This window comes from Pungitius pungitius, chromosome 9 (assembly GCF_949316345.1).
Source record: "Pungitius pungitius chromosome 9, fPunPun2.1, whole genome shotgun sequence".
Classification (NCBI taxonomy): domain Eukaryota; kingdom Metazoa; phylum Chordata; class Actinopteri; order Perciformes; family Gasterosteidae; genus Pungitius; species Pungitius pungitius.
The window spans coordinates 1,781,304-1,795,365 of record NC_084908.1 but is presented as its reverse complement, the minus strand read 5'-3'; the positions used below and the strand labels follow the sequence as shown (position 1 = coordinate 1,795,365).

General features: G+C 41.2%; 2 protein-coding genes across 2 annotated transcripts in view; one reads left to right on the top strand and one right to left on the bottom strand.

Annotated features, from left to right (window-relative positions):
• The window catches only part of tppp2 (tubulin polymerization-promoting protein family member 2), a 155,739-nt gene that overhangs the window by 131,877 nt on the left and 9,800 nt on the right, over nt 1-14,062 (top strand). The window lies entirely within an intron of this gene.
• Nucleotides 74-6,911, bottom strand: vwa10.2 (von Willebrand factor A domain containing 10, tandem duplicate 2). The gene is made up of 18 exons (XM_062564240.1): nt 6,777-6,911; nt 6,105-6,499; nt 5,766-5,973; nt 5,568-5,653; nt 5,364-5,457; nt 4,935-5,051; nt 4,639-4,825; nt 4,332-4,501; nt 3,979-4,091; nt 3,714-3,830; nt 3,396-3,593; nt 3,173-3,308; nt 2,879-3,031; nt 2,692-2,784; nt 2,393-2,502; nt 1,962-2,126; nt 1,214-1,528; nt 74-1,009 (listed from the first exon to the last, which is right to left on the bottom strand). The coding sequence occupies exons 2-18, from the start codon at nt 6,291-6,293 to the stop codon at nt 515-517; spliced, it is 2,946 nt and encodes a 981-aa protein (XP_062420224.1). The 5' UTR covers nt 6,294-6,499; nt 6,777-6,911; the 3' UTR covers nt 74-514.

Here is a 14,062-nt window from a genome sequence, read left to right as displayed (position 1 = left end):
GGCGCAAACAGTCAAACGAATGGACCCTCAGGAGGAGGCACGAAATGAGCAAGTGTGTTCAAGTAACTTTTTTTTGAAAGTCAGACGAAGGCCTTTGTAGCGAAGTTTATTGATTACAAATATCTCTCAAAACCATTCAACAGTATTTCTCCAATTTGACACCCATATTTAATAAATGATTAACTCCGGAAACCCCCAAAACACATGTTTAGCCAATTGAGAATCTAGCAGCCATTATTAGAGCAGAATCGGGTATTTTTTACATTAGCATCACACACACCATAAGGAACATTGATTCTTTCAGTAACTTCAATTGATTTAACTTATTGATTTTATTTTGATATAAAAATATATTTCTTATTCAAGTTATGTCAAGAAACACATTTTTTTTTTCAAAGAAATATGCCCATCACCATTTTACTCAAGCTTTGGAAAATAATATCTGAAAAAGCTTAAAATAATGAATTCCTGTGCTTATTCTGCACATTTACCGTGTAATTTCCATGTATCTTATTTACTTCCAAAGGACAGAAAAAGCAACACCCAAATAGATGAAGTACGATAAGCTCTCTGTGTGCCTTCCAGCGGATGTTGTGTTAAGTGCAGTTGTATTCACGGGGGCAGCAGTGGACACGGGGGCAGTTGTATTCACGGGGGCAGTTGTATTCACGGGGGCAGCAGTGGACACATTCGTGGTAGATTCTCTCGCCTGTCCCACACATGTCCCCACATTACCCACCCTGTCCACAGCAGCCAGCACTACATTCTGTGAACAGCAGGAGGCGCTGTAGGAAGCCACTGTAATGTTCTCCCCAGCCACCCCAGCCGCGGTGCTGGTATTGAGGGTACCGTTGCCTTGGCGGACGGTCAAGCTCTCAATGCCAGTACCGTTGATGCCATCGGTGAGATTAGCAACGAATTCCCATTGGGAGGTGGTACAGAGCGCTGGGGAGGAGGGACAATCGGTGGAACTGACTACCTGGCACACTGGGCGGGAAATATCTGTCACCTGGAGAAACAAAATAGACGAGAGTGTCATGTCTTTGTACCAAAATGAACCTGGAAAAGAAACTGAGTCATTTCAACAACCCTTTGACCAATTGGTTGAAACACATGAATGTATTTTGCATTTGACCATTACTCAATACAGGTGTTTTACCCTGTGATATGCTTATGTTGGAAAATGTTACCCGTACTGCTCGCCTCCTCTTACCCTGGCAACAACAAACAACCTGAGGACGGCGTAGTTGATGTCGCTGGCAGCTGTGTTTTCTGCCTCGATGGTAAGGGTCACCTCTGTTCCTGACGCAGCACTGGCTGGTGCTGTTAAGGTGACGGTGCCGTTGGCTACGCCCGCTGCTGTGGTAACCTCGCTGGGTGCAGTTAAAGAATAACCGCGGTCATTGTTCGTGCGAACTGTGAAAGTCTCGGTTGCAGAATCATTAACAACTCCGTTGACCGTTGTGGCAACTGTGAAAGGGACTGAGATGGTGGAGCCTGGTTCGATGTTGGTGGTGTTGGCTTGAGCCTGAAGTGATGGAGAAAAGCAGAAAGAGGGAGGGGTGAAAGCAGTTATGCACATAGTGTTCTGATGTATGGAATGACCGTATGTGCTGTTCGTCTGTATTATGGTAGCCTTGAGAGGAAAGAAGCAAAAAGGAGACGGTGCTTGTGATTTCCTACTTCTATGTTGGACCTTGTTATAATGAGGATAGAGACATGATAGCAGGCCCAAAGAAACTTGAGTCATTACATAATTGCAAAAACCTGTGTTAGGTCAAATTCATCTGAAAATTCCAAGATTTTTCTATTTCCTAAGTATTGGATGGATGAGCAACCCGTATCATAAGGACATTTTAGGTCCCATGAGGATGAGGACTATTAACTAAGGTGACTTTTTCCTTTAGCGCCACAACAAGGAAGACACTTTTGTCAAAACATGAGAATGTGATTGAGCTTACATTAACGGAGATGCTGGATGTGGAGATCTGTGTTGAGGCTTGTCTCTGGAAGCTTCTCTGTGTTGACCTGGACGTGGAGCTGTTGTCCTCTCCTCTCAGGAGAACCACGAAGTCACCTGCCGGGATTCCACTGAATGTGACCAGGAAGGTACCCTTTCCCACAGACTGTGTAGGACACATAGAGAACGTAAGAGCATGACATGGTCACAATGACTACTAACTTCTGCTAAGTTGAATATCTGGACTCCAGAGGAAGTCTGTCTATTGCAGGCTTGTAAGTTAGACAGTGGCAACAGTCGGGGCGACTAGTATTCAAGATGAGGTGAGGATCAGCTACCAGAAAGTAACTACAAATACTCCAAAGCAAGTATAGACTCATAAACTACTCTGTATCGCTCCTTTTAAGTTCATCAAGTGAATATGCGACATGCCTGCAGTGATCCGTTGACTTCTGTTGTCCCTGAGCTGTCCAACATGGTGACCTCTGTGACCTTTACTGTGTCACTTTCTGTCACAGAGATCAAGAGACTGGCATTGCCACCTAAAGGGTTAAGGCAAGAGAGAAAGGAAAACCAGATTAGTGTGACTGCTAGATTATTGACTAAACAGTGTTGGTACCCAACTAAGTGATATACGTATAAATACACACACAAACCCGCATACAGACACAAACCCACGCAGACAGTTCAAAGTCTAAAACTAATGAGAATAATTATAAATATGTTCTGACCTGAAGGAGGACGTCCCTCCTTCACACTGAAGTCCCCTCGGCCTCCCTCATCAGCTTCCACAAGGTTGAAAATGAAGTTCAAAGTGCTTTGACCTGATGAACATATAGACATCACAAGTAATACAATCACTGCTGTAGACAAAGATTCTCTCACAGGATAAAAAGTCATCACCATCCTGCTGCTGACCTGTGACCTTGACAGAGTAGGGGTCCGTTGAGTTAACTCTCATCTCCCATAATCCGGTTTGATTGTCAGTGTTGATGATTAAACGGTGCAGGTTTCCTACTGTGGAGAAAGACCCCAGAGGACCACTGGACTGACTGGAACTCTGAGTAACACCTAGAGCAGAAAAAAACCCATAACACTTTAGTCTACCTGCAAAATCTCAACATTTTCTTATGACAGTCGTGGGAAGGAGTTAAAGGGAAATGAAACAACTAAAACCAGATGTCATTTGAAGCACAATAGCAATCACATAACCTGTTGAGCTGGTTAGATCAAAAGTGAGGGAGGATGTTCCTGTGATGTAGGCAGTCACGTTCCTTAGTGATCCATCAACAGTGAACGTGAAACGATCAGGCCGTCCTGGATTTCTCACTACCTGAAAAACTGTCACCTGGAAGAAGAAGTGATGTAAACAGCGGTTTTATGCACTGTTTAGTAGCGTCTTAATCGGGTGTGACTTCCTTGTCTAATTACTTACCACAGCAGTGGCTAATGAATCCTGTATCACCTGAGTAGCAAAAGAGAGGTCCGCCTTGCGGACCTGAATGGCCTGACCTCCAGAGGCTTGGGCTAAGTCACTGTACAGCTGGTCATCACTTCGGCTCATTGCACGTGAAACCACACCCTGAGAACTTCTGCGGCGCCGAGCAAACACATTTGTCATGAAGAAAGTGACCTAAAAAAATGGATGGATAAAGAAAAAAATACTTTTAGGCCAAAACTGTGTGCATAATATTAATCAATTTTTAATCATGTAATCATAGTAAGCAGCAATGGTAAAAAGGTAACCTCTTACCATAGACTTGGAGCTCTGTATAAGGGCCAGGATGGTGTTTTTTAGGTAAGCATCTTTAGCTGGAGCGTCAGTGAAGAGAAAGATCTCAGAGGAGGGGGGAGCAGCAGTCAGAGCAAGCTGCCCCGGAAAAAAGATCATTTTTTAAAATGTTTTAAAAAAAAATACTTTATTGATTCACCAAAAACTTGAAACAACATGAAAAAGTTGATTTAAATGAATAGTAACATTAGGTTTATCTCGCATTCCAAGTAAGGCTAGGCAACACCTGCAGTCCAGACAAGGACAACTCTGGGGTGTCTCCTCCTCCAATCGCAGTCAGCCTGTTTATTCTGTCTTTGATGACGTCTGCATTGGTTGTCATGAACAGAGGTCCAAAATCTGGATATAGACGAGATTAATGTCATCTACTTTCTGTCCCTCACTTACCTACACAATTCATTTTGACCCTTGCTGAAGCACACACGCAACGTTTACAACAGCATTTAAGATAATGATCAGTTTTACGTCACTTTTTCTTGATCTCAGTAAAGCATCATCCTTACTTTATTTAGGAGTAGTAGGAGCTAATAAGTTCTACTTAAACATCCCACATCTCTAATGGATTCCAGATGTCTGTACCTGGGTCGTTGAAGGGTACCAGTATGTAGGCAGCGGGCTCTTGCGGGGTTCCCCTCTTACTGTCAATGATGTTGAAGGAAAAGCTCTTGACCGTTGCTATGTCATCGCTCATACTGCCTGTTGTGTCAATGACAAAACACAGCACGGGCGCCTGGGAGAGGCCCATCAATCTGTGGGAAAACAACAGAGACTAATCATGATTCCTGCTTTAATTTGATGTTACGGCCCCCTCCTCCTTCAGCGGCCGGATATTGATTTTGCCGTTGTGTAGATCTCTAAATGTCTGATTGGTGTGATTGGCCCATACTGCAGGAAGTCCTTGTCTCCAACGGCTAGTCTGATGTCCTCCAGTAGCTCCAGAGTGGCACCCACAGCCAGATCAGCAGCTTTCTGGTGAAGTGAGCCATGACTGGACTCGACGGTATCCTTATTAATGCCTCCCACTGGGTCATGTGTGCTCGTCTGGTCTAATCTTCCACCATGGCTGCATTTACCTTCCAACAGAGACAATATGTTTGTTACGTTGCGTTCATAACTCTCTCCATATACATATACAGTTCCAGTGGGACAGAAAGGAAAAAATGGATTGTTGCTTCAAACCACCTGCAGGTTTGTCTGGGCTGAAGAGGCTGAAGTACCCCGAGGTGAGAAGCCCCTGCGGCAGCAGGTTCGTCGCACAGCTCCCACCGCTACAGTTTCTACATGTTGGTGTACTAAGATCTGCAGACAATGCAAGGGGAAAAAAAAGCCGCTTATACTCATTAAAACATATTCAAAACAGTTTAACAAATATATCCCTTTGTTACTTTAGATAAATACGCCTATTTATTGTAATGATTGTATTCAAATCTGTTCTGTTCTACAATAGTCGACTTTATTGAAGACGTTTGTGTTTAATTGAACAGAATTCGGTTAAATCTGGGTTTGATTTGTTTCGACAGCTGATGTAATGTGTTCATCAAACAGTAACCAGGCAACATTTTTGTGCGCCGCGGTTGTTGACCCTCAGTTATATTAAGCCGCCTTTCCTACCTGCCAGGTTCTGGAGCGGTTGGTCTGGTGTGATCAGAGGGCTGTAAGGGGCCATGTTCCCCAGCTCCACCCAGTTACTGTGACTGTAGAAGTCCTTAACATACAGAATCAGAAACGTCACTCACCACATCACTATTGCCTGATGGCTTGATCAAGTTTATCACCTAAAACGGAACACAACAAAAGAATTATCTTAAATCTCACTTGAAGGGTGTGCAAGACCCTTCCAAGAGTCGACCTCCCTGCGACAAAGTTCTCCAGCTTCACACTAGCCTTCACAGCAGCCACGCCTCAGCAGCACAATGGAAAACAGGGAGCGTTAGCTGACGAATGGACCTAAGAAGCTACTTTCACATTTGTTTCATGGAAGTCTCGAGTGAGAAAGCGATGTTCGGTGCGCACCTGTTGCTATGACATCACGTCCTCCACGGAAGCTCTCATCATCAAAATGGTGCTTCTCACTCAGCGCAAAAGCAACGTCCACTATTGCGTTGCTCAAGATCATATTGAGGATGGAAGTTACGAATATGACAGTCGACTGGAGGGAAGTGGAAGAGCCCGTCGGGGAACAGGCCCTTTGCACCTCGAGAAACGACACGCTGTCATCGATCTGGAGTGAAAAGCACGACTGAGTGCACTTTATAAAACACATGTATCATCTAATAGAAAAGAATAAAACGTGTAATACATCATCTGGACATTTGAATGCACAACAGGACTTCTATTGGCTCTCCGACTCACGGTCAAGAGGAATTCCCGCCCTTTCGAGGCAGCAATATCTCGGCAGACCTCGGCCGTCTTTCTGAGGACGGCTCGCCGCGTGATGTCACGGTGAGTGGTGGACTTTCCATCAAAGGAGATAAGTGGATTGAAGCTATAAACGAGGCCTGGCAGGGAGACCACCAGGGCCATCATGAATAAGGCTGTCATGATGGCCGACGTAGCTGGAGAGGAGGAAATCTGAATTGTGCTTTCTCAGAACCTTCTCAATCGTACCGACTCCTCCCTCTAGCTTTTTTCTTTACTTTACGCCTTTGCTTAAAACAAATACAGACTGAGCAATAGTAGGATGAAATCTCCACTGTATGCAGTGACTCCTCAAGGTTTTTTTTTTTTTTTACTGGCAGTGAAACCACCTGAGGGAGGAACACAGTATGAAAGTGAGGAGGGAAAGAAGGAAAAGAAAACTACTTTAAAAAAGTTTAAAAAACATTCATAAGACATCATTTATTAAACATCATAATATCCACTTTTAAAGTTTCAACCCCTTGTAAAATGTTTTGAGCAAATCTAAAAGACAGCAATTTTACAATACTACTATTAAGTAAAAAAACATATTTGTACATTTTTTTAAACATACTACCAATCAACTACACACAATAAAGTAGTTAAGTATTGTTCATGCATTCTTACCCTCGAGCAGCTCAGCCTTGTTCAAACGTGGCACCTCTTCAGTCTTCCTTTGTCAGTATTACCTGTTTACACTCAGATAGTATCGTGTAAACTGCTGAACCTATTTGTTGCCTGTATTTATATGCTAATGTGAGTGGGTGTGAATGTGCAATGCTCCACAGCTGGTGAAAGTAAAAGCGGAGTTCAGTTTAACAGATATCGTAAAGTCAGTCATGTAGAGCTACATGTGAGAATCAAACTGTGGTAAAAAAAACTAATCTTAATTTCTACCCCAGCGTTTAAACTACATTTAAAAACAATATTTGGAGTCCACTTTGTTTCAATCCATTCAAAGTTAATAATGAAAAAATACGATAAAATGAAAACATAACGTAGGCCTAGAAAATGCCCAAAATGTGGGTACTGAAGGATGTAGGTTCGTGTGCAGGTCACTAATCTGACTGATGATGGCAGTCTGGGCTGCAGTGTTAATGACATGTGGAGTCTGCACAGGATTTCCAAAGGTAGTGTAAAAACTGGATAGTGGCCCCGCTTTGGTGTGACTGTTTTGTGCTGCCATTTGTAGCTAAGAGTATATTAGAGTCATACTTTCATTACAGAGCTCTGCAGAACCCGAGTTAAAAGGTCAAGTTCCCTTGGAGTCGACAGCTACTTTAGCCAAGATGTTCTCGACAAGGTGATGCGCTTTGGCTCCTTCACATGCACCTCAACGGGTCGGTACCCCAGCGCTGAAAGATTTGGAGACAAGTCGTGCTTTGAGGTTGCCACGTGCTCTGGAGCAGATATCTCTCTGTATTCTAAACAGAATGCAAAGCAATTAGTAGTTTTTTCATTTCATGAATAACATTTAAAAGGCCAAACAGTCAGAGTCAAAGTAATTCTGAAAACAATTAGAACTTTATTGTATTACATGTTTGTTCTGATGTGTTTATGTCATTTGCACTAAATACAATCTACCATAGAAGATGGTTGTAAAATCCTGTTGAATATAATCAAATGCAATTTTCACAAATACTAAATGTTTTTTGTCTAATGTTTTACACTGAATGACCAAGGAAGAATGATTTGAATGCGTCAAGCAGCTCGTGACCGACCTGAGCCGACGTCAATGGATTCATGCCAACAACTCAATGTCAACAATATAGCAGATGCAAACATAGATCCGGAATGTCAATCAATCCATGTGTCAATCTGTTGCGAGGATCACGCTTAACCATGACAAAAAATGTAGACAGACCTGCTTCCTGAGACAAGGCTCCCTTGTGGATTGTTCACCTAACCACCAAAGAAAGGATCTGTGTGCAAACAGGGTAGGTTTGGAAAACACATTCATTGCATGATTCAAATCCCAACAGTTATTGTTGAGCCTAAATCTGACTTTTCAGTTACAGGACATGCAAATTGGGTTTCTGATGCCACCATGAGGACATTTAAATTTAAGCTAATTCACACAATTATTGTCCATGCCATTACAGTATTTAAAGTATAGTAACAGAGGTCTGGATTAACATTTTTGCCTTTAAAATGCACTATGGAATTTCCTACCAAGAAAGATCATTTGGTTGTGAAATAAGATATCCTGACCTCAAATGACAGCCATGCTTTATCCAGATTCCAATCTTAACTGCACTGTACATACTGTGCCTGTTTTGCATCATAGTCTGTTTCGACAGGCCTGATGGTGTCATTGTTTTGATCATTTGTCGATGAGGCGTTCCAGAAATGAAAACAGTTGAGCGTTCATCTAGGCGTGGTGTCATTGTCCCGAAACATTTATTCAAGAAGAAAAAAAGCACTTCGTCAACAAAAGTCCACGTCCTCCTTCTTGTGAAAAATGCAGTAAGTCAAGTGTTCATGTTGCATGAGGTTTTGTGGGTGTGACGTCACAAATCTACTGAGCCAGGAGACACCGTTCTCTGGACCCAAACAACTGTGTGTGAACATACGCGTTCAAACACATTGATCATTGTACATTTTTGAAGATGTCAACACTTCTGCTCCGTATATACATTTTATAAATACATGTATTATTATTAAATACATCTTTAAATGACAACACTAGCTGGGTAGTTAGATCCGTTATGGCTAACGCTGTTCATGTTGCTCCTCAGTCTCTCTTCTTTTTTTCTGAAAAATATGTCTTTTTCACTTTAGTTTTACCCCTCTATGTGCCCGCACCCGCATGAATGATAACAAAAATAAATAAATGTACAAGTCGAAACAGACTATTGTATATTCCACTGAATAAATCCTGCCTGCTATAAAATGTGAATAGAGTCTAAATATTTAACGACCTTTCCTATCCAAACCTCCTCCACCAAAGGCAGTGCTGTTAAAATGGCCAACGTCTCCATTGTAAATACTGACAAGATGGTCTGATGTTCTCCTTTTGACCTCATAGAGCATAGAAGGAATGGGGATAGCAAAACTGGTTGTAACTATCTATTTCCATCTGTTCCAAGCCGGTGTTGCAGTTACATACTCTGCCTCCTATTCCCATCATGTAGTCAACAACCCTTTCTTGCAAACCATGTGACAGGCCATCTCCACCTAAAAAAAACACACCCATCGTGTGAACATTTGTTTGTGCTCATAGCTGTTGAGCTGGCAGCTTGTGGAACAGTGCGGAGTGTGGTGAAAGAAGACATCTATAAATCAAATATTCTTCTTCGCTTTCATTCCACCTTTTTGTTATTATACATAGAACCCTTCGTTTGTCAATGTGAAGCATGACTGCAGAATACTGTTTTGTACATTTCAGTATATTTGGTCTGTTTTGGGATGACACTGATTGCAAACCCTTTGAATTTCTCTTAGGGTAGAAAAGTTACTTAACTTAAATATAACAATGCATGTTTCTGTAATACATTACTCATCGTTGCTTTAAAGTATTCTCATTTTATGATTCCCTGATACACAGACCATTTTAAATCCATTACAATCAAAGGGGAAAGGATTTGGCCTTGTAGTCCTTGCCCTAATTGTTAGTTTAACATAACTTAAAGTCACCGATGTAGAGCTACATGTGAGAATCAAACTGTGGTAAGTGGGGAAAAAACAAATCTTAATTTCTACCCCAGTGGTAAAGCTAGATTTAAAAACAATATTTGGAGTCCACTTTATTTCAATCCGTGCAAAGTTAATAATCCAAAAATACCATACAGGAAAATGGAATGATGCTGAACCTATTTGTTTCCTGTATTTATATGCTATTTATATAAGTCCAGTCTGTCCAGTCCAAAGCATCTTTTTATATTCATGTATGGGTGTGCTTTTATCTTGAATGTGACAGATTTAATTATCATGCATCATCAGATTTCGATCCGGAATGTCAATCCACCCATGTGTCAATCTGTTGGGAGGATCACACTTAATAACCATGACTAAAAATGTAGACAAACCTGCTTCCTGAGACACGGCTCCCTGGATTGTTCACCCAACCACCAAAGAAAGGATCTGTGTGCAAACAGGGTAGGTTTGGAAAACACATTCATTGCATGATTGTTGAGGGAAGCATAAATCTGACTTTTTCAGTAACGGACCTTTCTGATGCCACCTTGAGGACATTTAAATTTAACAGCAGGGCCAAGTTTGTGTGCGGTTTGAGACAATAATACTACAATTTTACAACTAAGCTAATTCCCACAATCATTGGCCATGCCATTACAGTATTTAAAGTATAGTAACAGAGGTTTGGATTAACATTAACGTTGCCTTTAAAATGCACTATGGAATTTCCTACCAGGAAAGATCATTTGTTTGTGAAGTAAGATGTCTAGACCTCAAATGACAGCCATGCTTTATCCAGATTCCAAACTTAACTGTACTGTACACTGTACTGTTTGCCTGTTTTGTGCCATAGTCTGTTTCAACAGGCCATTGTTTTGATCATTTGTTAATGAGGCTTTCCAGAAATGAAGTGGGGATAAAACAAATCTTAATTTCGACCCCAGTGGTTAAGCTAGCTTTAAAAACAATATCTGGAGTCCACTTCATTTCAATCCATCCAAAGTTAATAATCAAAAAATATGATGAATGAAAATGGAATGATGTAACATAGGTAACATATACTCTAAGAGTATATTAGAGTCATACTTTTATTTCAGAGCTCTGCAGAACCCGAGTTAAAAGGTCAAGTTCCCTTGGAGTCGACAGCTACTTTAGCCAAGATGTTCTCGACAAGGTGATGCGATTTGGCTCCTTCACATGCACCTCAACGGGTCGGTACCCCAGCGCTGAAAGATTTGGAGACAAGTCGTGCTTTGAGATTGTCACGAGCTCTGGAGCAGATATCTCTCTGTATTCTAAACAGAATGCAAAGCAATTAGTAGTTTTTTCATTTCATGAATAACATTTAAAAGGCCAAACAGTCAGAGTCAAAGTCGTTTTTTTTTCTAATGTTTTACACGCATATCGTATGATTAATGACCAAGTAAGAATGATTTGAATGCGTCAAGCAGTGTTATGAAAAGCCTGCAGCTCGTGACCGACCTGAGCCAACGTCAATGGATGCAAGCCAACAACTCAATGTCAACAATAAAGCAGGTACAAGCATTCCTGTTGCAGCTTTTTGGTTGACTGCCTCCAACACGTATGTTTGCATAGAGCGACACAGCTGGTACAACAAGTAAAGCTGTTGGATTATTTATCTTGTAAATCAAGCAAGATACAAGTGAGTCGCTGAAAGATCTACACCAACGTCACGGCGCAGAAGGCGCCATGCAAGATTTGAACATTTTCAGAAAACAAAAATCTAGTTAGATTCTTTAACAGTTTCTATTACATTGTTAATCTTATTTACTTATGATTCATTCTATGATTATCAAAATTCATGAGAGGGAGCAATACAAGTTCAATATAAAAAGAAACAATGAATACTGTGTAAACAGAATGTGTAATACTTAAAGACCAGTGTTTTTTCCTGCAAACATTAAAACATTAAGGCCTCGTTTTCCGATAATTTTAGGAAAGATTACGAAAATATGTCAGACTTTGAAGGAATTTGATCCGCCGGTTGGCGCATAACAGCAGTTTGACAACAAGACAACATGACAACATAGTGTAAGAAGAATATAATATAATACAATTTATTGCTATGGTTTAGTATATACGGCTATGGGTAAGTTTAAAAATAAGGGAATAAAAGTTTAAAGGTTAAAAAAATAAAAATAAAGTGCACCAGCGAACAGAAAGTGACAAGTGTAAGGAAATAGTTATGATAAAATGTGTCAATGCATACAATGCACCACCTTTCCATGGTTGCTGCATGCAGGTCTGTGCATTTTAATCTCTGCTTTCCACAAGAGCTGAACACCAAACCCAGTTTAGTCAAATTGTTTACACACATATACAGGTTTTGCATGGCAGCACATTACTCTTGGGCCTTATTTGGTTAGTGATCATCAGGGGAAAACAGGTGTTTTCTGGCTGATGTGATTGAAGCTGGACCTCCCGATGAACATTCAGAAACATACCGGAACAAATTTGGGGAAAGACAAGGTGGGTGCTTTCAACTTTCTTGACTATCTTTACATTTATAATGGCCAATTAAATTAATTAATTAATTGTATCCGGCCATATTTTGTTTTCATTTCGTGAATTATGTATTTCATGAATAATCCCTCATGAGCACTTTAAAGCTTTAATATAAATTAGATTCAGAAGAAAATGTTGTTATGCACACAGAATCAAATTCATGGACATTTTTGGCTCTTCTCAAGCTTTTCTTGAGTTGAACTTGTGTAAAACACATTAAATCAAGAGAACTGTTCCCCTCTCAAAAGTCCATTGGTGTGTCAGTTAATATACGTTCATTTCATGCATGTCAGTGACATATCTCACACTTTGTTCCCCTTAAAAACTAGATTAAATAACTTTTATCCTATTTTAGTAATTGAGCTGAGTGAGTTGTAGAATATGTACACCTCCACTCTCCATTTCACAGTAGTGTGTTTTCTTTTCTTTATCACTTTGCAGAAAACATGCAAAACCTCACGGCAGAAGGACAGAACCTGACGGATTGGCAGTGTGAGCTCTGTTCGCATTCTTTTGTCTATTACTTAACGATTCCTCCTTATTTCTTGGTCTCCCTGCCTACAAATGGCTGGGTGCTCTGGCGGATGATGTCCTCTTCAGTCTTCTGGACGGACAAGATGGAAGTGTGTGAGTTCCACTTGGTCCTCACAGAGATGCTTTTAGGACTCCTCGGGCCACCTCTATTGACCTTAAATTTTTTTGTCCAAAAAGGAGTTGAAAAGGCGGTGTTCAAACTCATCAACGTGATGTTCATAGCGAGGGTTCAGTTCCAGAACTCTATCAGCATAGAGCGCTACGTTGCGGTCCTCCGCCCAGTGCTGTACCGCAGGTATAAACCCCTTCGGTACAGGATGAGCTTCTGCTGTGTTATGTGGCTGGCAATCTTTCTGGCTGGTGTGCCCCAGATGATCATTTGCGATGGTGATCTGAGATCACTGGTTATGTACAGAATCTATTTTTTCCTTGTCTTTTTTTTTAACCTATTCTGCTGCTCATCACTTCTCAGGGCTCTGAAACAGCCCTCCCCAGGGGGGGGGGAGAGGCAGGGATCCAACGTGATCAAGAAAAGGGCTTTCAAAATAGTGCTGATCTTCCAAGTGACTGCGTTTGTGGGCTACCTGCCTCTGGCCACAGTGTACTCCATGGTTCAGGACATAGACAGGAACACACTGTGTATTTGGCAGTCAGTGGCTTACTCTGTAATGGTTTGGCTCGGGGTTATCCATCCACTCCTCTATCTCCGCAGGGCCGCCTAACATCGGGTGGTACATGACGTGTGTATAGCTATAGCTACAATTGTAATCATTTAGAATACTTGAGCTTGGAATTGTATTGTTAGGCAACACCTTGCGTCCATGTTTATTTCCAGTCAGCTGACGGAAACAAACAGGGACACGTTTGGAAGCTTTGGACACTCTTTTTGCTTTTCATCAAAGAACCTTCAAAAGGACGTAGAGGGCAGTAGAAAGTCACATTTCAAGATGGCATTACAGCTGTGTGTATATGGTTTCATGTAAAAGTAGCTGTAACTGTGTGTATCGCCACACAGTAGTTTTCAAAAAAGTTAAATATGTGTCTTAAGTGAAGTTGTACTTTTTGTTTTTTCATCCCTGTTAACATTTTGTTGCATGGCAGTTTGTATTTAAATGTCACATAATGTATCTGCTTTGACTCCAGGTTTTGTACCATTGATCTGTCCATGTGTAAAAGATTTTGAGAAAAACTAGAAACACCTGTACAATTTGATATTC

Excerpts from the sequence above, each read along its gene's own strand:
- vwa10.2 (XM_062564240.1), bottom strand. The coding sequence starts at position 6,293 with ATGACAGCCTTATTCATGATGGCCCTGGTGGTCTCCCTGCCAGGCCTC. Across the intron at positions 4,502-4,638 it reads GGAGACAAGGACTTCCTGCA|ATTGATGGGCCTCTCCCAGG; the intron begins GTATGGGCCAAT and ends GTTTTCCCACAG. Across the intron at positions 3,309-3,395 it reads ATTCATTAGCCACTGCTGTG|GTGACAGTTTTTCAGGTAGT; the intron begins GTAAGTAATTAG and ends TTCTTCTTCCAG.